This window comes from Nerophis lumbriciformis, linkage group LG20 (assembly GCF_033978685.3).
Source record: "Nerophis lumbriciformis linkage group LG20, RoL_Nlum_v2.1, whole genome shotgun sequence".
NCBI lineage: Eukaryota > Metazoa > Chordata > Actinopteri > Syngnathiformes > Syngnathidae > Nerophis > Nerophis lumbriciformis.
In genome coordinates this window covers 34,172,501-34,195,222 of record NC_084567.2, presented here as the reverse complement: position 1 = coordinate 34,195,222, position 22,722 = coordinate 34,172,501, and the positions used below count along the sequence as shown (strand labels likewise).

The window sequence follows — 22,722 nt, the reverse complement described above, 5'->3', positions numbered from 1 at the left end:
GTTGTCGGTGCATTTAGTCGTCACTTTTGTCCTGACTGAGCGTAGTTGAAATAAGTGTGTTGGCATTTCAAAGCGAGATGAGTCGGTGGCCGAGAAAGAGGAGGAAGCAGAAGAAGAGGAGGAGGTAGGTTTTCATCACAACAGGTGTAATTAACCCTTTAATGACGACTGTGTTCATGTTGTGTCTGGCTTGGAGAGCAGGTGACTACGGGGAATGAGGAGGCAGAGAGTCTGGTTGGTACTGTGGGTTGTAGAAGTATACTTGTAGTGGTGGTGAACCTTGACTGTAGCACATTTAGACCAGTCGTATTATTATCCAAGCCACCTCGTCTTTAGCTTAATAGCATAGTGAACCTTTGTGTAGTACTACTAGTCACTAGATGTAATCCTCTATTGTACTGTGGTGGCAGCGAATGTTTAAAGGGGAAAATTTCAAAATTCACAACCCTCATGAGAGACAAGAACACACGTCTTTCCTTTCCCTTAATTGTGCGTCTAAATAGTGAAAAGCTGCTAGTACGAGGTAGGTAATGATGGGATTTACCTACAAAACCAGTGAAGTTGACACTGGTAAATAAAAACAGAATACAATGATTTGCAAATCCTTTTCAACTTCTATTCAATTGAATAGACTGCAAAGACAAGATACTTAATGTTCGAACTGAGAAACATATTTTTTTTTGTTGCAAATAATCATTAACTTAGAATTTAATGGCAGCAACACATTGCAAAAAAGTTGGCACAGGGGCATTTTTACCACTGTGTTACATGGCCTTTCCTTTTAACAACACTCAGTAAACGTTAGGGAACTGAGGAGACACATTTTTTAAGCTTCTCAGGTGGAATTCTTTCCCATTCTTGCTTGATGTACAGCTTAAGTTGTTCAACGGGGGGTCTCCGTTGTGATATTTTAGGCTTCATAATGCGCCACACATTTTCAATGGGAGACAGGTCTGGACTACAGGCAGGCCAGTCTAGTATCCGCACTCTTTTACTATGAAGCCACGCTGTTGTAACACGTGCAGAATCAATCAATCAATCAATCAATGTTTATTTATATAGCCCTAAATCACAAGTGTCTCAAAGGGCTGCACAAGCCACAACGACATCCTCGGTACAAAGCCCACATAAGGGCAAGGAAAAACTCACCCCAGTGGGACGTCGATGTGAATGACTATGAGAAACCTTGGAGAGGACCGCATATGTGGGTAACCCCCCCCTCTAGGGGAGACCGAAAGCAATGGATGTCGAGTGGGTCTGACATAATATTGTGAGAGTCCAGTCCATAGTGGATCCAACATAATAGTAAGAGTCCAGTCCATAGTGGGGCCAGCAGGACACCATCCCGAGCGGAGACGGGTCAATAGGAGAATAGGGCTTGGCATTGTTTTGCTGAAATAAGCAGGGGCGTCCATGAAAAAGACATTGCTTGGATGGCAACATATGTTGCTCCAAAACCTGTATGTACCTTTCAGCATTAATGGTGCCTTCACAGATGTGTAAGTTACCCATGTCTTGGGCACTAATACACCCCCATACCATCACAGATGCTGGCTTTTCAACTTTGCGCCTATAACAATCCGGATCTGTCAGGCTTGCCCCTGACAGTTTGGTTGTGTTTTAGTTTTTCCTGTGTGTGTAGTATTTCCTGTCAGCGCTCTTGTTTTGGTTCTGTTTCCTGTTTGTCTCCCTGAGTGCTGTGTCCCCTCAGCTGTGGCTGATTGGCACCTGGCCACACCTGGTGTCAATCAGCCAGCTGCTATTTAAACCTGCCTTCCCCTCCAGTCAGGGCTGGATTATTGTCATTGTCGATGTCACTACTACTTGTCATTCCTACTTGTCGATGCCAGTGTAGTAGATGTTTGTAGCTTGCTGTCTTTTTGTTCCTCGTCTACCAGTTCCTGTTTTCCTGGCATCCTGTTTCCTGTTCCTAGTTCCTGGTTTGTGTTTTTTCCTTTATTTTATGAACATTAAATCATGTTTTCTCGCTCAATGACTGCCGTCATCTCTGCATCTTGGGGTTCGTCACCAACAAACTCTGACAGGATGGTTCTTTTCCTCTTTGTTCCAAAGGACACGACGTCCACAGTTTCCAAAAACAATTTGAAATGTGGACTCGTCAGACCACAGAACACTTTTCCACTTTGCATCAGTCCATCTTAAATGAGCTCGGGCCCAGCGAAGCCGGCGGCGTTTCTGGGTGTTGTTGATAAATGGCTTTCGCTTTGCATGGTAGAGTTTTAACTTGCATTTACAGATGTAGCGACCAACTGTAGTTACTGACAGTGGTTTTCTGAAGTGTTACTGAGCCCATGTGGTGATATCCTTTACACACTGATGTCGCTTGTTGATGCAGTGCCGCTTAGGTGCAGTGATTTCTCCAGATTCTCTGAACCTTTTGATGATATTACGGACCGTAGATGGTGAAATCCCTAAATTCCTTGCAATAGCTGGTTGAGAAATGATGTTCTTAAACAATTTGCTCACGCATTTGTTGACAAAGTTTGTTTGTGAATGACTGAGCATTTCACGGAAGCTGCTTTTATACCCAATCATGGCACCCACCTGTTCCCAATTAGCCTGTTCACCTGTGGGATGTTCCAAATAAGTGTTTGATGAGCATTCCTCAACTTTCTCAGGTCTTTTTTGCCACTTGTGCCAGCTTTTTTGAAACATGTTGCAGGCATCCAATTCCAAATGAGCTAATATTTGCAAAAAATAACAAAGTCTTCCAGTTGGAACGTTAAGTATTTGGTCTTTGCAGTCTATTCAATTGAATATAAGTTGAAAAGGATTTGCAAATCATTGTATTCTGTTTTTATTTACCATTTACACAACGTGCCAACTTCACTGGTTTTGGGTTTTGTACATGACCAATGAATATGATAACATCACATTTACCTTTGTGAAGACATACATTTTTCAAGTGAAATGTGCTTAAATATGCATGTTTTTTTCAACTTAAAATAAGCCATTTGAGAAATGCAAGGAACCACACTGCAAAAAGTCAGTGTTCAAAAACAAGGGGAAAAAAATACAAAAATGAGGGGTATTTTATTTGAACTAAGCAAAATTATCTGCCAATAGAACAAGAAAATTTGGCTTGTCAAGACTTTCCGAAACAAGTAAAATTAGCTAACCTCAATGAACCCAAAAATACCTTAAAATAAGTATATTCTCACTAATAACAAGTGCACTACTATATGAGTACGTATTTTCTATTGTTTCAATCCAATCCAATCCACTTTATTTATATAGCACATTTAAACAACAAAATGTTTCCAAAGTGCTGCACAACAATATTAAACACAATAAAAAACAATATAAAATAAATATGATTAAAAACGATTAAAACCAATTAAAACAGTAAATAGAAATCGAAATTTTAAAAACACAGAGGACAACAGAGGACCACACAACTCACGTAGTGTTAAAAGCCAGAGAATAAAAGTGGGTCTTAAGACAAGACTTAAAACACTCCACTGTGGGAGCAGTTCAAACGTGGAGGGGCAGAGTGTTCCAGAGCTTAGGGCCGACCACAGGGAAGGCCCTGTCTCCCCTGGTTTTAAGTCTGGTCTTGGGCACCACGAGCTGGAGCTAGCTCTCGGACCTCAGAGCGCGCGCAGGGTTGTAAGTTTGGATGAGGTCCGACATATAATGAGGTGTCAGTCCATGTAAAGCTTTAAAAAGGTTTTAAAATCAATTCTAAGATGAACAGGGAGCCAGTGCAAAGTCTCAAGAATTGGGGTTATATGCTGGCATTTCCTGGCCCCTGTTAAAAGTCGGACTAACTGCAACCGGGAGAGAGCTTTTTGGCTAATGCCAGCATAAAGTGCATTGCAGTAGTCCAGGCCACTTGAAATAAAAGCATGCACGACTTGTTCAAAAAGGTTAAAAGATAAAAACGGTGTACCTTTGCTAAAAGACGAAGATGATAAAAACACGATTTTAAAACGCCATTGACTTGTTTGTCAAGTTTAAAATCGCTGTCTATAGTGACGCCAAGGCTGGTGACTTTGGGACTCACATCATTTTGCAATGGTCCCAAGTCAGTGAGGGCCGGACCAAAAACTAAAATTTCCGTTTTTCCCTCATTTATTATTAAAAAATTCTGGGCTAACCAAGCCTTGACGTCGCATAGACAGTTGAGAAGGGGTGTCAGGGGGCCGTGGCCTTTTGAAATCGGCATATAAATTTGGCAGTCGTCTGCGTAAAAGTGATAAGACACTCCATGCCTCTTAAAAATCTCTCCAAGCGGGAGGAGATATAGAGCGAACAGTATGGGGCCTAGAATAGATCCCTGGGGGACACCACAGTAAAGCGGAGCAGAAGAAGAAGAAGAAGTGGCGTCCCCCAGCCTGACAGAGAAGGACCTTTCTGACAGGTAGGATCTGAACCACTCTAATGCAGTCCCCCTGACACCCACACAGTCTCTCAGGCGATCTAAAAGAATTGTGTGGTGGACTGTGTCAAAGGCAGCTGTAAGATCTAAAACAGGGGTGCTCATTACGTCGTTCGCGAGCTACCGGTCGATCGTGGAGGGTGTGTCAGTCGATCACCAGCCAGGCATTAAAAAAATAGTCCTAAAAATGAGCGATCATAAATCTTCACTATGACGTCACTTTCGTCACTTGATTGACATTCACGGCACCCGAGGGTCTTCTGAGATGACGCTGGCTGCTGCCAGCTCATTAAAATTACCGACTGGAAGGCGAGAAACACTTTATTTCAACAGACTCTGGCGCCGTACCTGTCGTCAAAACTCCAAAGACCGACTGCACAGTTGCACAATAAAAGCTCTGCTTCATCCTGCTTGCGCTACCAAAATAAGAGTCTCAGAAAGCTGGCGTGCACAAGCTAGCAAGCTACGGAGTTTGCCGACAATGTATTTCTTGTAAAGTGTATACAAAGGAGTACGGAAGCTGGATAAATAAGATGCCAAAAACCAACCACTTTCATGTGGTATTGGACAGAAAGGAGGACTTTTTTTCTCCTCCATTCGAAAATGCGGACCTTATCAGCACCACTGTCTGATTCCTATCAATGCAAGTCATCAGAATCAGGTAATACACCAACTTATATTCTTGTCTTCATGAAAGAAAGGAATCTATATGCGTTAAACATGCTTGTATTATCTTTAAACACCTTTAACTTGTTAACAATATTAACTATATGTGTTAAACATGCTTGTATTATCATTAAACACCTTAAATCTACGCCGGATAGTCGAACCTCGGATTCAGGAGGAACAGTGTGGTTTTCGTCCTGGTCGTGGAACTGTGGACCAGCTCTATACTCTCGGCAGGGTCCTTGAGGGTGCATGGGAGTTTGCCCAACCAGTCTACATGTGTTTTGTGGACTTGGAGAAGGCATTCGACCGTGTCCCTCGGGAAGTCCTGTGGGGAGTGCTCAGAGAGTATGGGGTATCGGACTGTCTGATTTTGGCGGTCCGCTCCCTGTATGATCAGTGTCAGAGCTTGGTCCGCATTGCCGGCAGTAAGTCGGACACGTTTCCAGTGAGGGTTGGACTCCGCCAAGGCTGCCCTTTGTCACCGGTTCTGTTCATAACTTTTATGGACAGAATTTCTAGGCGCAGTCAAGGCGTTGAGGGGATCTGGTTTGGTGGCTACAGGATTAGGTCTCTGCTTTTTGCAGATGATGTGGTCCTGATGGCTTCATCTGGCCAGGATCTCCAGCTCTCGCTGGATCGGTTCGCAGCCGAGTGTGAAGCGACTGGGATGAGAATCAGCACCTCCAAGTCCGAGTCCATGGTTCTCGCCCGGAAAAGGGTGGAATGCCATCTTCGGGTTGGGGAGGAGACCCTGCCCCAAGTGGAGGAGTTCAAGTACCTCGGAGTCTTGTTCACGAGTGAGGGAAGAGTGGATCGTGAGATCGACAGGCGGATCGGTGCGGCGTCTTCAGTAATGCGGACGCTGTATCGATCCGTTGTGGTGAAGAAGGAGCTGAGCCGGAAGGCAAAGCTCTCAATTTACCGGTCGCTCTACGTTCCCATCCTCACCTATGGTCATGAGCTTTGGGTTATGACCGAAAGGACAAGATCACGGGTACAAGCGGCCAAAATGAGTTTCCTCCGCCGGGTGGCGGGGCTCTCCCTTAGAGATAGGGTGAGAAGCTCTGCCATCCGGGGGGAGCTCAAAGTAAAGCCGTTGCTCCTCCACATCGAGAGGAGCCAGATGAGGTGGTTTGGGCATCTGGTCAGGATGCCACCCGATCGCCTCCCTCGGGAGGTGTTTAGGGCACGTCCGACCGGTAGGAGGCCACGGGGAAGACCCAGGACACGTTGGGAAGACTATGTCTCCCGGCTGGCCTGGGAACGCCTCGGGATCCCCCGGGAGGAGCTGGACGAAGTGGCTGGGGAGAGGGAAGTCTGGGCTTCCCTGCTTAGGCTGCTGCCCCCGCGACCCGACCTCGGATAAGCGGAAGAAGATGGATGGATGGATGGACCTTAAATTTATTAACAACATTAACTATATGTGTTAAACATGCTTGCATTATCTTTAAACACCTTTAACTTATTAACAATATTAACTATATGTTTTAAACATGCTTGTATTATCATTAAACACCTTTTAACTTGTTAACAAAAACATGTTTCAAAAATAAGTAAATATAAATTATATATATGAATGAGGTAGATCCACACGACTTTTGAAAAGTAGCTCGCCTGCAGAAAAAGTGTGAGCACCCCTGATCTAAAAGCACTAAAATGGCAGAGCTGCCATTAAAGACATTAAAAGCAAATCATTAAAAACCTTTAAAAGTGCAGATTCAGTACTGTGCAAAGCTTTGTATCCAGACTGAAATGGATCTAAAGTGCTATTTTCATCTAAAAAAAATTGAAAATAAAACAGCAAAGTCCATTTGGCTGTCATCTGTTTTAATTATGAGACACAATTGTGTCAAAGTCATGATTTTTTTTAAATTATGAGACACAATTGTGTCAAAGTCATGATTTTTTTTTTTCATGCTTGAAATAAGAAATTATTACTTTAAAAAAAACAGTTTTATACTTGTGAGTGTTGATGACACAGCTTTGCAACAGTTGATATTCTAGTTTCAAGCATGTTTTACTCAATATAGGTCATCAAATCTCAGCAACAAGCTGTAATATCTTACTGAGATCATTTAGGACCAAAACACTTAAAACAAGTAAAACACTCTAACATAAAATATGCTTAGTGAGAAGAATTATCTTATCAGACAGAAAATAAGCAAATATCACCCTTATTTGAGATATTTAATCTTACTTAGATTTCAGTTTTTGCAGTGCATGGAAATGTTTGACTGAACGAAAACTGGCTCATACGAAAACCGAGATTTGACCACATTTTTATTCTTTTTGTATGTGATGTCATGTTTTGCTTTGTTCCCCCATAGTGCAACAGTGCAATGCTGGCACGCCAGGCAAGTTCATGCAACAGTAAATGCAAACATGTTTATGACACATGGCTGCATTTACTCACATTATAGTCTCGAGTTCAACTATTCTCACATTGTGGTGTTGGAGATGAGACTCAAACCATGTTTTTTTTATGCGATCTTTGTATTGAAGTTTGAGGAGAGTGAGGAGGATGAGGAAGAGGAAATAAGGGAGGACGGGGACAAAATTCAGGTTGAGGTTTGTTAACTGTTTGTTCCACTGACTCGCTCCCTCCCCACAGTTGCACTTAAGCCCCTGCAAAGTGTACAAACGAGCATTTTGTTTGCAAAAAAACCAACAAAACAATTCAAGTCAGTAAACACAACTGATCACTAGTCTTTTTCTAACTTGAGGGTTGAATAGTGCAACTGTAATCTGTATCCCACTGACACATCTCAGTCATAATCAATACATCAATACTTTTCTCTCATACAACATTGTTTGTATCATCATCAGTCATTTCCACGGCCTTTCCTAAAACCTGTTCTTCATTTTAAAAACTATGTTTTTTTAATTTGTGTTTTTTCCCCTCAAATATTTTCGCAATAGACTGACAGGGAGAAGGTGGGTGTCAGTATTATTTATAAATACTGTACATATGTTCTAATATGACTATTCTTTCCTCAGTATTTTATTTCTATGTCCTGTTGGGTGTTCCAACAGGACGATGACCCCAAACACACGTCAAAAGTGGTAAAGGAATGGCTAAATCAGGCTAGAATTAAAGGTTTTAGAATGGCCTTCCCAAAGTCCTGACTTAAACGTGTGTACAATACTGAAGAAACAAATATGTTTGGAGGAGAAAATGTCAGGCCTTTTATCCCCGGAACACCATTCCTACTGTCAAGCATGGTGGTGGTAGTATTATGCTCTGGGCCTGTTTTGCTGCCAATGGAACTGGTGCTGGTGGCCAAACAGCTACATTTTTGTTTCATCTGACCACAGAACTTTCCTCCAGAAGGTCTTATCTTTGTCCATGTGATCAGCAGCAAACGTTAGACGAGCCATGACTGTACATAGTCTTCTCTAGAGTAAGACAGCTGAACTTATAGTGAGGGCTTTTTGTGTTTTTTTACGTTAAATTGGAAATAATCAGCGCTGCCGTATTTGTCTTCTGTTATTAATATTCTGGTTCCTACATTATATATCAATATATATCAATACAGTCTGCAAGGGATACAGTCCGTAAGCACACATGATTGGTCCACTAATAGTACTAACCTTTAACAGTTAATTTTACTCATTTTCATTAATTACTAGTTTCTATGTAACTGTTTTTATATTGTTTTACTTTCTTTTTTATTCAAGAAAATGTTTATTTATTTATCTTATTTTATTAATTTTTTTAAAAAGTACCTTATCTTCACCATACCTGGTTGTCCAAATTAGGGATATTAATGTGTTAATTCCACGACTGTATATATCTGTTGATATCGATATCGGTATCGGTAATTAAACAGTTGGACAATATTGGAATATCGGATATCGGCAAAAAGCCATTATCGGACATCCCTAGTTTTGTGTTTTTTGTGACAAAAAAAATATAGTTTTAATTTTCCTGAGAGAACTCTCCTGAAGAAGTACTATCTATCCATATGTGCTCCGATCACTATCTTTTGTTTCATCTGACCACAGAACTTTCCTCCAGAAGGTTTTATCTTTGTCCATGTGATGTCAGATGAAACTAAAATTAAGCTGTTTGGCCACAATACCCAGCAATATGTTTGGAGGAGAAAAGGTGAGGCCTTTAATCCCAGGAACACCAAACCTACCGTCAAGCATGGTGGTGGTAGTATTATGCTCAGGGCCTGTTTTGCTGCCAATGTAACTGCTGCTGGTGGCCAAACAGCTGATTTTTTGTTTCATCTGACCACAGAACTTTCCTCCAGAAGGTCTTATCTTTGTCCATGTGATCAGCAGCAAACTTTAGACGAGCCACGACTGTACATAGTCTTCTCTAGAGTAAGACAGCTGAACTTGTAGTGAGGGCTTTTTGTGTTTTTTTACGTTAAATTGGAAATAATCAGCGCTGCCGTATTTGTCTTCTGTTATTAATATTCTGGTTCCTACATTATATATCAATATATATCAATACATTCTGCAAGGGATACAGTCCGTAAGCACACATGATTGGTCCACTAATAGTACTAACCTTTAACAGTTAATTTTACTCATTTTCATTAATTACTAGTTTCTATGTAACTGTTTTTATATTGTTTTACTTTCTTTTTTATTCAAGAAAATGTTTTTAATTTATTTATCTTATTCTATTAATTTTTTCTAAAAAGTACCTTATCTTCACCATACCTGGTTGTCCAAATTAGGCATAATAATGTGTTAATTCCACGACTGTATATATCGGTTGATATCGATATCGGTATCGGTAATTAAACAGTTGGACAATATTGGAATATCGGATATCGGCAAAAAGCCATTATCGGACATCCCTAGTTTTGTGACAAAAAAATATAGTTTTAATTTTCCTGAGGGAACTCTCCTGAAGAAGTACTATCTATCCATATGTGCTCCAATCACTATCTTTTGTTTCATCTGACCACAGAACTTTCCTCCAGAAGGTTTTATCTTTGTCCATGTGATGTGAAATGAAACAAAAATTAAGCTGTTTGGCCACAATACCCAGCAATATGTTTGGAGGAGAAAAGGTGAGGCCTTTAATCCTAGGAACACCAAACCTACCGTCAAGCATGGTGGTGGTAGTATTATGCTCTGGGCCTGTTTTGCTGCCAATGGAACTGGTGCTGGTGGCCAAACAGCTAATTTTTTGTTTCATCTGACCACAGAACTTTCCTCCAGAAGGTCTTATCTTTGTCCATGTGATCAGCAGCAAACTTTAGACGAGCCCCGACTGTACATAGTCTTCTCTAGAGTAAGACAGCTGAACTTGTAGTGAGGGCTTTTTCTGGTTTTTTTACGTTAAATTGGAAATAATCAGCGCTGCCGTATTTGTCTTCTGTTTTTGTACACAATGACTTTCAAACAGAACATTGTGACAACCAACCCCATAGTGTGGGGGTTGGTTGTGTCAGAGTCTTTAATAGTCAATAGTGTTTATATGATGGGCAATTTACAGTCAAGTAAAAAATGTGACAATCCCCAACTGCAGTGATTTTCAACCACTGTGCCGCGGTACACTAGTGTGCCGTGAGATACAGCGTGGTGTACCGTGTGAGATTATCTAATTTCACCTATTGGGGTTAAAAATATTTTTGACGAACCGGTAATTATAGTCTGCAAATGATGTGTTGTTGTTGAGTGTCGGTGCTGTCTAGAGCTCGGCAGAGTAACCGTGTAATACTCTTCCATATCAGTAGGTGGCAGCACGTAGCTAATTGCTTTGTAGATGTCGGAAACAGCGAGAGGCAGTGTGGAGGTAAAAAGGTATCTAATGCTTAAACCAAAAATAAACAAAAGGTGAGTGCCCCTAAGAAAAGGCATTGAAGCTTAGGGAAGGCTATGCAGAACGAGACTAAAACTGAACTGGCTGCAAAGTAAACAAAAAAGAATGCTGGACGACAGCAAAGACTTACTGTGGAGCAAAGACTGCGTCCGCAAAGTACATCCGAACATGACATGACAATCAACAATGTCCCCACAAAGAAGGATAAAAACAACTGAAATCTTCTTAATTGCTAAAAACAAAGTAGATACGTGAAATATTGCTCAAAGGAAGACCTGAAACTGCTACAGGAAAATACCAAAAAAAAGAGAAAAAGCCACCAAAATAGGAGCGCAAAACAAGAACTAAAACACTACAGACAGGAAAACCGCAATAAAGTCCAAATAAGTCACGGTGTGATGTGACAGGTGGTAACAGTACACCTACTTTGAGACAAGAGCTATAGTGATGCATGCTTGGTTATGGTTTAAAGTCATATCCAACAATTGCGACGACGACTTTTTACTGTCAACTGAGTTTTTTACTGATTTCTGCTGGTGGTGTGCCTCCACATTTTTTCAACGCAAAAAATGTGCCTTGGCTCAAAAAAGGTTGAAAAACACTGCCCTACTGTATCTTAACATATCCACACTCTTACCCCATCAAAGGAATGGCTAAATCAGGCTAGAATGAAGGTTTTAGAATGGCCTTCCCAAAGTCCTGACTTAAACATGTGGACAATGCTGAAGAAACAAGTCCATGTCAGAAAACCAACACATTTACCTGAACTGCACCAATTTTGTCAAGAGGAGTGGTCAAAAATTCAAGCAGAAGCTTGTGGATGGCTACCAAAAGCGCCTTATTGCAGTGAAACTTGCCAAGGGACATGTAAGCAAATATGAACATTGCTGTATGTATACTTTTGACCCAGCACATTTGCTCACATTTTCAGTAGACCCATAATAAATTCATAAAAGAACCAAACTTCATGAATGTTTTCGTGACCAATCACTCTATCACAAAAAAATAAGAGTTGTAGAAATGATTGGAAACTCAAGACAGCCATGACATTGTTCTTTACAAGTGTATGTACATTTTTGATCGTGACTGTACATATACATATATATACAGCGCGGCCCCCGGCCAAATTTTTTTAACCCAATGCGGCCCCCGAGTCAAAAAGTTCGGGGAACCCTGACATATACTATTCATGTTTAGCTCAATTTTACTGCAAATGAGTATTAACTCCAAATTTTGGTTATTGGCCTTGTGACTACTATCATGAAAATACCATATCGGTCATACTTGCCAACCCTCCCGATTTTTCCGGGAGACTCCCGAATTTCAGTGCCCCTCCCGAAAATCTCCCGGGGCAACCATTCTCCCGAATTTCTCCCGATTTTCACCCGGACAACCTGTCGACGCGTCCGCTTTTTCACCATACAAACAGCGTGTCGGCCAAGTCACATGTTGTATGCGGCTTCTGCATTCATACGAAATTGACTGCAAGACATACTTGGTCGACAGCAATACAGGTCACACTGAGAGGTGGCCGTATAAACAACTTTAACACTGTTACAAATATGCGCCACACTGTGAACCCACACCAAACAAGAATGACAAACACATTTCGGGAGAACATCCGCACCGTAACACAACATAAACACAACAGAACAAATACCCAGAATCCCTTGCATCCCTAACTCTTCCGGGCTACAATATACGCTACCACCAAACCCCGCACCCCCCAACCCCGCACCCCTCAACCCCGCCCCCACACCTCAATCTCCCGAATTCAAAGGTCTCAAGGTTGGCAAGTATGATATCGGTGGATCTCTGCATTGCAGGACAGAGTCTACTCAAAGTTGCTTGTATATTCTCTTTTGCTTGTGTTATTGAATGAGAAAACGTATGCAAGTTCATATAAAAATGTCATTTCTCTCCTGTCTTCTTCTTGTCTTTGTGTAGATGGACACTGAGGCCAGTGACCTGCTGAGTAACCTGCAGGTGAAACTCAACAGCGTGCTGGATGAGCTCAGCGGTACATTTGGCAACAGGTAGACTGACCGACCCACGGTTGGTTCCACACTCCACATTTCTAACTCCCCCTGCCAACTCTCAGCTTCCAGACCCGCATCAATGACTGCATGCGGCAGATGGCGTCTCTGCTCTACCAGATCAAAGGGCCGCTGAATGCTAACACCAAGAACCAGGTGGATGCCGACTCTGACAACATGCTACGGCCGCTCATGGACTTTCTGGACGGAAAGTAAGTAGGATAGGATAGGATAGGTCTTTATTGTCATTGCAACAAGTACAAGGAAACTATGTTTTCAGCACAAACCCGTTCAGGATTAGACAAACAAACAGTGTACAGGGTTACAGAACAGGAACGCTGATAGGTCGCCAAAGGTGGGGAAAAAGGTAAAACGCTGGGGAAGAAGATGAGTAAAAAAATACAATCTAGACTGGGCTCCTAAGGGGGCTTAGTCTGGAGTGGGAAAAAACCTCCATGCCATGCACACATAAACATGTTACATTTAATCACGACAACTCGCAACAAAGGGTGGGGGGAGTTGGGACCCGGGAGGTCGACTGCTGCTATGAAGCGCTGCCAGCCGTCCATCACCCCGAAAAGGAATCAAGCGGTGGTGAAGGCATGGGGTGGGGGAGGGGGTGTGTGTGTGTATATGCCCATTGTCTTGGGAAATGTTCCCTTTAAGGTGCGCGCCTGTGCAATTGTGCACTGCTCAAGCGTCCTCTGCGCACGGCAAATCTATGCCACGCACAAAATCAAATAAAAAAATAAGCGCATAACAATTTTCGACACGACACGGACACGACAGAGAAAACCGTTTTCGTCATCATTGTTCAAATATTGTAACGTCTGTCGAGACGCTTTGAGGACATGAATTCCATCGATCACTTTACTGAGCAAAACTCTTTATTGTCGGCCATAAACACATCACCAAAACATTAGTAAAAAAAATGATATCGAGCAAAACTGGTCATTTTCTGCAGTACAAACCAGACCAAAAGCAACTTTGTTATATCAACAGCAGCCGCTCGCTCTTTCTCACTTGCGCCAACCCATGCACATATGGCACTTAGCCAGTGATGCGTTTACAGCCACACAAAAAGTCGGACAACTCCAACACCACACATAGTGTCATTCAAGGTCCTTACACTATGATTTACCAATCAAATGTGTGCTTATTCTAGTGTCATTTATTAGGAATCTTAATTTATAAATATTAATCGTGAAATGCTGTTAGTATATTAAATAAATACTAATAAAAATATATTTCTTACAAACAGGAAGTTGCAGGAATGTACACATGATCCCCTGCTTACATCTCATTGTGCAACATGTGAATGTTTTAATGGGAACTAAATGCAATGTCTGAAAGGGGTACAAACTATTTCCAAAGCAGGACCTCCACCCAGACAAACAATACAAGTACACAGTTCATGAAAAACTATATTTTTTGTTATTGTCATTGTAAGTGGGCCTAAACACTTAAATTAGAAAATAACTTCATGGAAATGACTGCTGTCATTTGATTATAATAATAAGAGAATGTTGTCTGTCTATCTGTGTTGGCCCTGCGATGAGGTGGGGACTTGTCCAGGGTGTACCCCGCCTTCCGCCCGAATGCAGCTGAGATAGGCTCCAGCACCCCCCCGCGACCTCAAAAGGGACAAGCGGTAGAAAATGGATGGATGGATGGATGGAGATTGAACTTGTTATTTAGTCAGGTTTGGGACAGGTGTGCTGCTGGTGTAGCCACAGTGTGCACGTCTGATGTTGCTCACATGGGCTCCACTGAATGCTCAGTTTTTGCGTTTGCTCACACACATGAAAAATTAGAGGGAACATTGGTCTTGGGTGTGTTGATGTAGTGTTCATGTTCATAGGCCTGGGGCCGTTCTGCCTGCAAGCAAAAGTTCGACTCAGGTGTCGTTGAGAAGGAAGGGTGGTCAAAAGCGTCCATCATTGAGGTGTCCTCTGGGGTGTTTTCAGAACGGCCTGCTCCTGTTGTTGGAGCGTCAAGGCCATTCAAGGGAGTCAAATCGTAGATTAGGATTTTTTGTTTTTCCGCGAGCAGACATTACAATGGCTTGTCTGTTCTATTCGTCCAAGTGCATTGGCCTCCGTCAACAAGAATGAAAGACAACAACACTCCCGGCATGTCCTCTATCGTGCAGGTTGACGCTGTTTGCTACCATATGCGAGAAGACCGTCTTAAAGCGTGTGCTGAAGGAGCTGTGGAGGATCGTGATGACCAACTTGGAGAAGACCATAGTCCTGCCTCAGGGCAACGACACCTTTGTAAGTCAAACCTTTGTCGCTTTGTTTCTGGCTTATTTTGATTAAAAAATAATAGTTGTTTTCCGTTCAGGGGGCACAGATACTCTCAGCTGCCAAAGAACTAGGTCAACTCTCCAAACTAAAGGTATGACGAAGGCCAATATGGTGACTTTCTGGAGACAAATCGTTTGAAATGGTCTCTCCGTAGGATCACATGGCAGGGGAGGCAAAGAGCTTGTCTCCGAGGCAGTGTGCTGTCATGGACGTGGCGCTGGACACCATCAAGGTCAGCATCAGAAGTCTCTTATCAACTGTCCATCAACCACTAGCATGCATGGGAGAACTTGATTGTTAACTGACCAATGTGAACCAATCGGTCCGAATTTTCATGTGTCGGCGAGCGCATCCCGTCGTGGTCCACCAGGTTGTTCTTATTACGAAATAGTGACCACATACGTCGACGTCAACATACAGTATAGGCCAATAGTTTGGACACACCTTCTCATTCACAACACAACTGATGGTCCCAACCAGGGGCGTCACTAGCTATTAAGGACAGGGGGGGCTTAGCCCCCAGGAGATGCACAGGATGCGAGCGAACGTTACGCGCAAGCACAAAACTTCACAAACGGCAAACAAAGACTTAGAAATTATTCATTGTTATTATTATTATTTTTTAAAAATGCACGGGACGAAATGAAATGTAGGACGATGGCTTTTAACCATTTTTTTTCTTTTTATGTATTTTTTCATTTTACATTTTATATTAAATGTCTTGGTTTTTCCTCCCTGTTTAACAAGCCATCCTATAATAATACAACAGCTATTAATGTAACAATACAATAAAACAAATATATTTAATGATGTTTTTTTCATTAACAATAGGCTAATGTACATTACTTTATATAGATTCTACAAGAAACACAAAACTTAAACACTAAATTATTTACAAATGCACACACAAGGTTTCGTGCAGCTTCACTCATTGTAAAGGAAGATAATGTGCTTCGTACACCTGCAGGACCGCAAGCAAGGTCGCAGAGAAAATGCGGACTGGAATTTGAGTGATGTGGGCATTTTCTATATGAACAAGTGGAATGAATTGGATACCGACGCACTAAAGGGGCTCTCTACCTTACGCTACGAAGTGAGGGGAAACTGAGTGAATAATAACAGGTTATATGATTATTTATTCATTATTTATTACTCATATTCGGGCCACTTTATAATGACTATGTCGGCATGTATTTGTAAAAAAACCCAAAAAAAACAAATTATTTAAGGGGGCTAAAGAATATTTTAGGGGGGCTTGAGCCCCCCTAAAATAGGCCTAACAACGCCAATGGTCCCAACCCTGTTGATAAAGCAAGAAATTCCACTAATCAACCCTGATAAAGGCACACCTGTGAAGTAATGTTGTCCCGATACCAATATTTTAGTACCGGTATCAAAATGTATTTCGATACTTTTCGGTGCTTTTCTAAATAAGGGGGACCACAAAAAATAGCATTATTGGCTTTATTTTAACAAAATAATCTTAGGGTACATTAAAAATATGTTTATTATTGCAAGTTTGTCTTTAAATAAAATAGTGAACATACTAGACAACTTGTCTTTTATTAGTAAGTAAACAAACAAAGGCTCCTAATTTAGCTGCTGACGTATGCAGTAACATATTGTGTCATTTATCATTCTATTATTTTGTCAAAATTATGAGGGACAAGCTGTAAAAAAATGATTATTAATCTACTTGTTCATTTACTGTTAACATCTGCTTATTTTCTCTTTCAACATGTTCTATCTACACTTCTGTTAAAATGTAATAATCACTTATTCTTCTGTTGTTTGGATACTTTACATTAGTTTTGGATGATACCACAAATTTGGGTATCGATCCGATACCAAGTAGTTACAGGATCATACATTGGTCATATTCAAAGTCCTCATGTGTCCAGGGACATATTTCCTGAGTTTATGAACATAATATAGATTTGAAAGAAGATGTTGTGATGCCAAAAAATATAGATATAATCATAGTAGTATAGACTCAGGCATGTGATTTGACCACAATGAAAAAGACTGAAAAAATTTCCGGGGGTCTGGGGGACGAAGGCCCCCAGCCAGGTCCAGGGGGGACAAGGGGGGCGATGCCCCCCGAAGCTCCTGGTTTTTCACCAATTTAACATGCTAAAATGAACAAAGACAGCACCATTTGAAGAAAATATTTGAGTGTTTAAAGACATGAAAACATCATTAATAGAACATACATAACCCAATTATCCTAATGAATCACTGTATATGGTTCAGTCCCAACAGTATTTAGTCACTAATATTTACATCTTGTGTTCATTTCACATCCACAGGTGTCACATTGATCAGTGTTATTATCTACAGTTTATTTACAGTATTACCACATTACTTCAGTTCACTTCAAACATTAGCTTTCTCGGAGAGCCCTAACATGAGCTTTCCTTGCAAATTTCTGAGAAGTCTGCATTTTCCTTTTGGTCTCTGCTTTTGTAGCTTCTTTTTTGGATTTCACTGCCAACTTCTGCCTCTTGGACTCTCTCTCCACTTCCATCTGCTCTAGATCATCCCTGTACCTCTTGCTTGAGGTTCTGATCTTGAGACACAGTTTTCCGTTGACAGAGTCCATGACAATGTATTTTCCTTAATGTCTTAACTTAATATTACAAAATAGTGTTATATGCAAATTTATTTCAAATAAATTGTTAACTGGAATCAATAATGCGACTCTTTGAATTTCTGTAATTTCATAATATATTTTCACGTGGCTTTTTATTTTTAGAAAAAAACATGTATATTTCACAAAGCAATAATTGGTTAATATTTAAAACAAACATGCGTATTTCGCAAGCAAATATTTTTTAGCTTACCACATTATTAACAACCCTGTCTGCAACTGAAGTGGGTTGTTTGGGTGGATCTTTCCTCTCGATGTCTACGGCAGTTGTCGATGTAAACAAAGGATGAAGTCCGTAAGGTCTGCTCACTTTCGGTTGACATCCAAAAGTACCAGCTAGTGAAAAGTTTGTTTTCCTTGCTTCAAGTTGTTTCATATGTTTTTGACGTTTCGCATGTACTTCCAAAGCCTTGAAACCTCGTGATCCATAGTCAATATTATCATGACACCACGTGCACAAAACCTTTCCGGGACGATCGATTTTCCGAATAAAATCACCGAACAAAGTCGTAACTTCCTTCTTCCCAACAGTATCAGTGATTTCCCTTTCCATCCAGTCCCATCGAAACTTATTTTTGACATGTTTATCAATTTCTTTTACTCGTAAAGCGTCCTTTCTCTCGAGAATCGACATCGTTTTACATATGGAAAATGGCGGTAATAACCATTATGAATGATGACGTTATTAACGTCATCATTCATAACAGATGTCCTGATTGGTCACAAGGAACATATCGACCAATCAACTACGGCGTAATATAAACTACGTCTCGAATCTTGATTTAGGGTCGGAAAAAAAAACGGAAAAATGGGAGATAATTTTTTTTCCTTCCCCCGAGATTAAAAAAGACGGAATTCCGACTTTAGACGGAAAAATCACATGCCTGTAGACTAGATACGCTCCCGTACTTGGTATCATTACAGTGAATGTTGAGTGCCGTGTGTAATGTTCTGTATTCTCAATGGAACATTTTAAAGTTTTGGTGTTGTTTACTGGCCTCATATTGCAGTCTACACATATTTTTATGTGTGACTGCCATCTACTGGTCACACTTATCATTTCGCCATGTACAAAATAAAATAGCTGTGAGGTCGGTAAGCACAACCAGAATTATGCCGTACATTAGGCGCACCGGGTTATAAGGCGCACTGTCGATTTTTGAGAAAATGAATGGATTTTAAGTAGGGATGTCCGATAATGGCTTTTTGCCGATATCCGATATTGTCCAACTCTTTAATTACCGATACCGATATATGCAGTCGTGGAATTAACACATTATTATGCCTAATTTGGACAACCAGGTATGGTGAAGATAAGGTACTTTTTTTAAAAATTTATAAAATAAGATAAATAAATTAACTGGCTAAAATTGTGATCTAATGAAAAAACCGAACCCCAAATCTCAAAATTGTGCTCTACCGCAATTTTTTAATAAAACGCAGAAAAAACTGCTCCTCGGAAGAAAAAAATGACAATACTGCCTGTAACTCCCACTGGGAAAGTCGGAGAGACATGAAACAAAAACCTCTATGTAGGTCTTACTTAGGCCTACATTTCATAGATTGACAACCCTCAGCAAAAATCAACAGGAAGTTTGCAATTTCCCCTTCAAAAATTTTTTTTTTATAAACCGGTCACTTCTCTTCAAACATTATCTCCTCTGAGCGCGTTTGTCGTTTCAGCTTCAAACTAACACAGGAGAGAGATTGAACCCTTCCAAATAAAAGTTATCGAAATAATTTTTCTAACTGCTCCGGTTTTGATTTTATGAGCCTTCAAATAACCGCTGCGCTGATGCTGATGCTGCTGCGCTGCTGTTTTCTCAAGATGGCTGCTTAAAAGCAGGAAGCACCAGCGTGCCCACACAATGCAGACAAGGTAGGTACACTAGACAAAAGTCTTGGGACACTTCAGACTAAAAGTAGACAAAAGTATTGGGACACTTATGACTATCACTGGACAAAAGTATTGGGACAGTTAGGACTAGCACCTGCCAAATACGCGGGCCCGACCAATGCTGCTTGCAGCTTTAATTATAAGTGTATCTTGTGTTTTTTATGTTGATTTAAAAAAATAAAAAATAAAATTAAAAAAATGATACCGATAAATTCCGATATTACATTTTAACGCATTTATCGACAGGCCGATATTATCAGACATCCCGAATTTTAAGTGCGCCTTATAGTCTGAAAAATACGGTAAATGGGTTCCATTGGAACAAAACTGTAATATTAATGTTTGAAAGCTAAAAAAGTTTTTCAATTTAATATATAATTTGAAGAATGTATTTATGTTTAGATGTAGTGTTGTAAATGTCAATTCAGTGGTTATACCCTCAGAGAGGTATAAATGTAACTTATTTCTTTTATTTTGTCATTTTTTTTCAGCAATATTTCCACGCCGGAGGGAATGGTCTGAAGAAGGCTTTCCTGGAGAAGAGTGCAGAGCTGTCCTCCCTGCGACACGCCCTGTCCCTCTACACCCAGACCACCGACACGCTCATCAAGACCTTCGTGACCAGCCAACACGCCCAGGGTAAGTACGCCCCGCCGGGTGTGAGCTTTACCCAAAAAACACCAGTAGAGGGCGCTGTCAATTTCTTACTGTAACATTTGGTGCTGCAATGTGTTGACGAGTCATTGCTGTCTTCTCTTTATCTCCCGTGCTGCGTGTGTGCCAGTGCACAATGGAAAAGGTTTTAAGTTAACTCCCAATGAAAAAATACAGCCCAGCAGGGGTAGGTTCCATCATTTTAGATCCCGTGACACCACCCACCCTCATGTCTATGTTCCTTTTTGTTACCATGTTCCGCTACAGGGTTGCCAACTCCCTGAAAAATGAAGAAGTTGTCAGTTTTGCCTTTTTTTTTTATGTGTGTTGCACCTGAGTTTAATTAGACGCATGTAATGAAGGCATCAGAATAAATGGGAAACAAATTGTTCTAAAACATTTTTGGGGGTTAAAAATGCCTAAAAGAATAGATTAAAATAAATGTAATAAAATAAAAATAAAATAAAAACTATTTATTAAACAGGACAAGAAGCAAGGAATCAAACAGAGACAGGATTCAATTTAGTTAAAAAAAGTTAAAGTACCAATGATTGTCACACACACACTAGGTGTGGCGAAATTTGTCCTCTGCATTTGACCCATCACCCTTGATCACCCCCTGGGAGGTGAGGGGAGCAGTGAGCAGTGAGCAGCAGCGGTGGCCGCGCCCGGCAATTATTTTTGGTGATTTAACCCCCAATTCCAACCCTTGATGCTGAGTGTCAAGCAGGGAGGTAATGGGTCCAATTTTTATAGTCTTTGGTATGACGCGGCCGGGGTTTGAACTCACAACCGACCGATCTCAGGGCGGACACTCTAACCACTAGCTCATGAGGAGAGTGCGTGGACCTGCACCCTTGTGCAATTAAAGTACCAATGATTGTCACACACACACTAGGTGTGGTGAAATGTGTCCTCTGCATTTGACCCATCCCCTTGTTCACCACCTGGGAGGTGAGGGGAGCAGTGAGCAGCAGCGGTGCCGCGCCCGGGAATCATTTTTTTGGTGATTTAACCCCCAATTCCAACCCTTGATGCTGAGTGCCAAGCAGGGAGGTAATGGGTCCAATTTTTATAGTCTTTGGTATGACTCCGCCGGGGTTTTAACTCACAACCTACCGATCTCAGGGCGGACACTCTAACCACTAGGCCACTGAGTAGTATTGATTTTAACAATGTAAAAAATATTGAGGAAAAGACAGAAAATTCCCTTTTTAGTAAACAACAATCTTGCCTTTTTTCATACTTCCTTTTTTCGCCCTAAGCGTGACGTCAGCGGTTATCTCCATATATGGTAAAGGTTTACCCAAAGTGCTTTGCGAGAGTCCACCATTGTAGTCCGACGCTGTAGTCAAAAAGCGCCTTCTTTTTCTTTATCCGCTTGTTGTGGGGCAGACTGGCTATCACTAACCACTAGGCCACTGAGTAGGTTGTCACCCCGCGCTCTGAGGAAAAATTTCCACGCCTCCCCATTTATTTGGGCATTCCCTGATTACGTAGCTGCAGCTGCCTCTAAGGGGGAGCGGTCTCATTATGCAGCAGCTGCACTGGGTCATAAACAGTTCAAACAAAAGGTGCTTGGAGCGGTGTCAGGTTTGCCCCCCTCTCTGCTCGTAGATTTCGAAATCCCTAAATTCCTTGCAATAGCTCGTTGAGAAATGTTCTTAAACTGTTGGACAGTTTGCTCACGCATTTGTTCACAAAGTGGTGACCCTCGCCCCATCCTTGTTTGTGAACGACTGAGCATTTCATGGAAGCTGCTTTTTATACCCAATCATGGCACCCACCTGTTCCCTGCTCACCTGTAGGATGTTCCAAATAAGTGTTTGATGAGCATTTCTCAGTCTTTTTTGCCACTTGTGCCAGCTTTTTGGTAACATGTTGCAGGCATCAAATTCCAAATGAGCTAATATTTGCAAAAAATAACAAAGTTTACCAGTTCGAACGTTAAATATCTTGTCTTTGCAGTCTATTCAATTGAATATAGGTTGAAAAGGTTTTGCAAATCATTGTATTCTGTTTTTATTTACCATTTACACAACGTGCCAACTTCACTGGTTTTGGGTTTTGTATATAAATGACGATAGTGTTGCTTCTCACAGTAAAACAAAATGAAGTGCGTCCCTTTTCAGGACGCGTACTTTGACGATGATGTTTTTCAAGGGATGTTGGCAACGCTAGTAGACGACCACTAACAAAACATCAACATGCAGCCATCTTCTACTCATTCCTGCAAAGCAGTTGCAATCGTTTCTGAAAGGTCGTTGACGTACTGAATGCATTCAAACAGGTCTAAATGTCTCCAACCCCATCGGCG

General features: G+C 41.2%; 1 protein-coding gene across 9 annotated transcripts in view; it reads left to right on the top strand.

Annotated features, from left to right (window-relative positions):
• LOC133619663 (protein unc-13 homolog B-like) overlaps positions 1 to 22,722 on the top strand; it is a 172,137-nt gene that overhangs the window by 144,048 nt on the left and 5,367 nt on the right. For 2 of the 9 annotated variants that reach the window (XM_072915346.1, XM_072915345.1), the window contains exons 33-45: positions 74 to 124; positions 202 to 234; positions 7,399 to 7,425; positions 7,574 to 7,639; positions 7,991 to 8,005; positions 12,807 to 12,895; positions 12,961 to 13,107; positions 15,048 to 15,171; positions 15,242 to 15,295; positions 15,359 to 15,436; positions 20,243 to 20,390; positions 20,536 to 20,592; positions 22,696 to 22,722. The exon at positions 22,696 to 22,722 is cut by the window's right edge and continues 66 nt beyond it. In XM_072915346.1, coding sequence (XP_072771447.1) covers positions 74 to 124; positions 202 to 234; positions 7,399 to 7,425; positions 7,574 to 7,639; positions 7,991 to 8,005; positions 12,807 to 12,895; positions 12,961 to 13,107; positions 15,048 to 15,171; positions 15,242 to 15,295; positions 15,359 to 15,436; positions 20,243 to 20,390; positions 20,536 to 20,592; positions 22,696 to 22,722 — 916 coding nt within the window. The remainder of the gene's footprint in view (positions 1 to 73; positions 125 to 201; positions 235 to 7,398; positions 7,426 to 7,573; positions 7,640 to 7,990; positions 8,006 to 12,806; positions 12,896 to 12,960; positions 13,108 to 15,047; positions 15,172 to 15,241; positions 15,296 to 15,358; positions 15,437 to 20,242; positions 20,391 to 20,535; positions 20,593 to 22,695) is intronic. The other 7 variants (XM_061980854.2, XM_061980850.2, XM_072915347.1 and 4 more) reach the window with 6 other exon arrangements.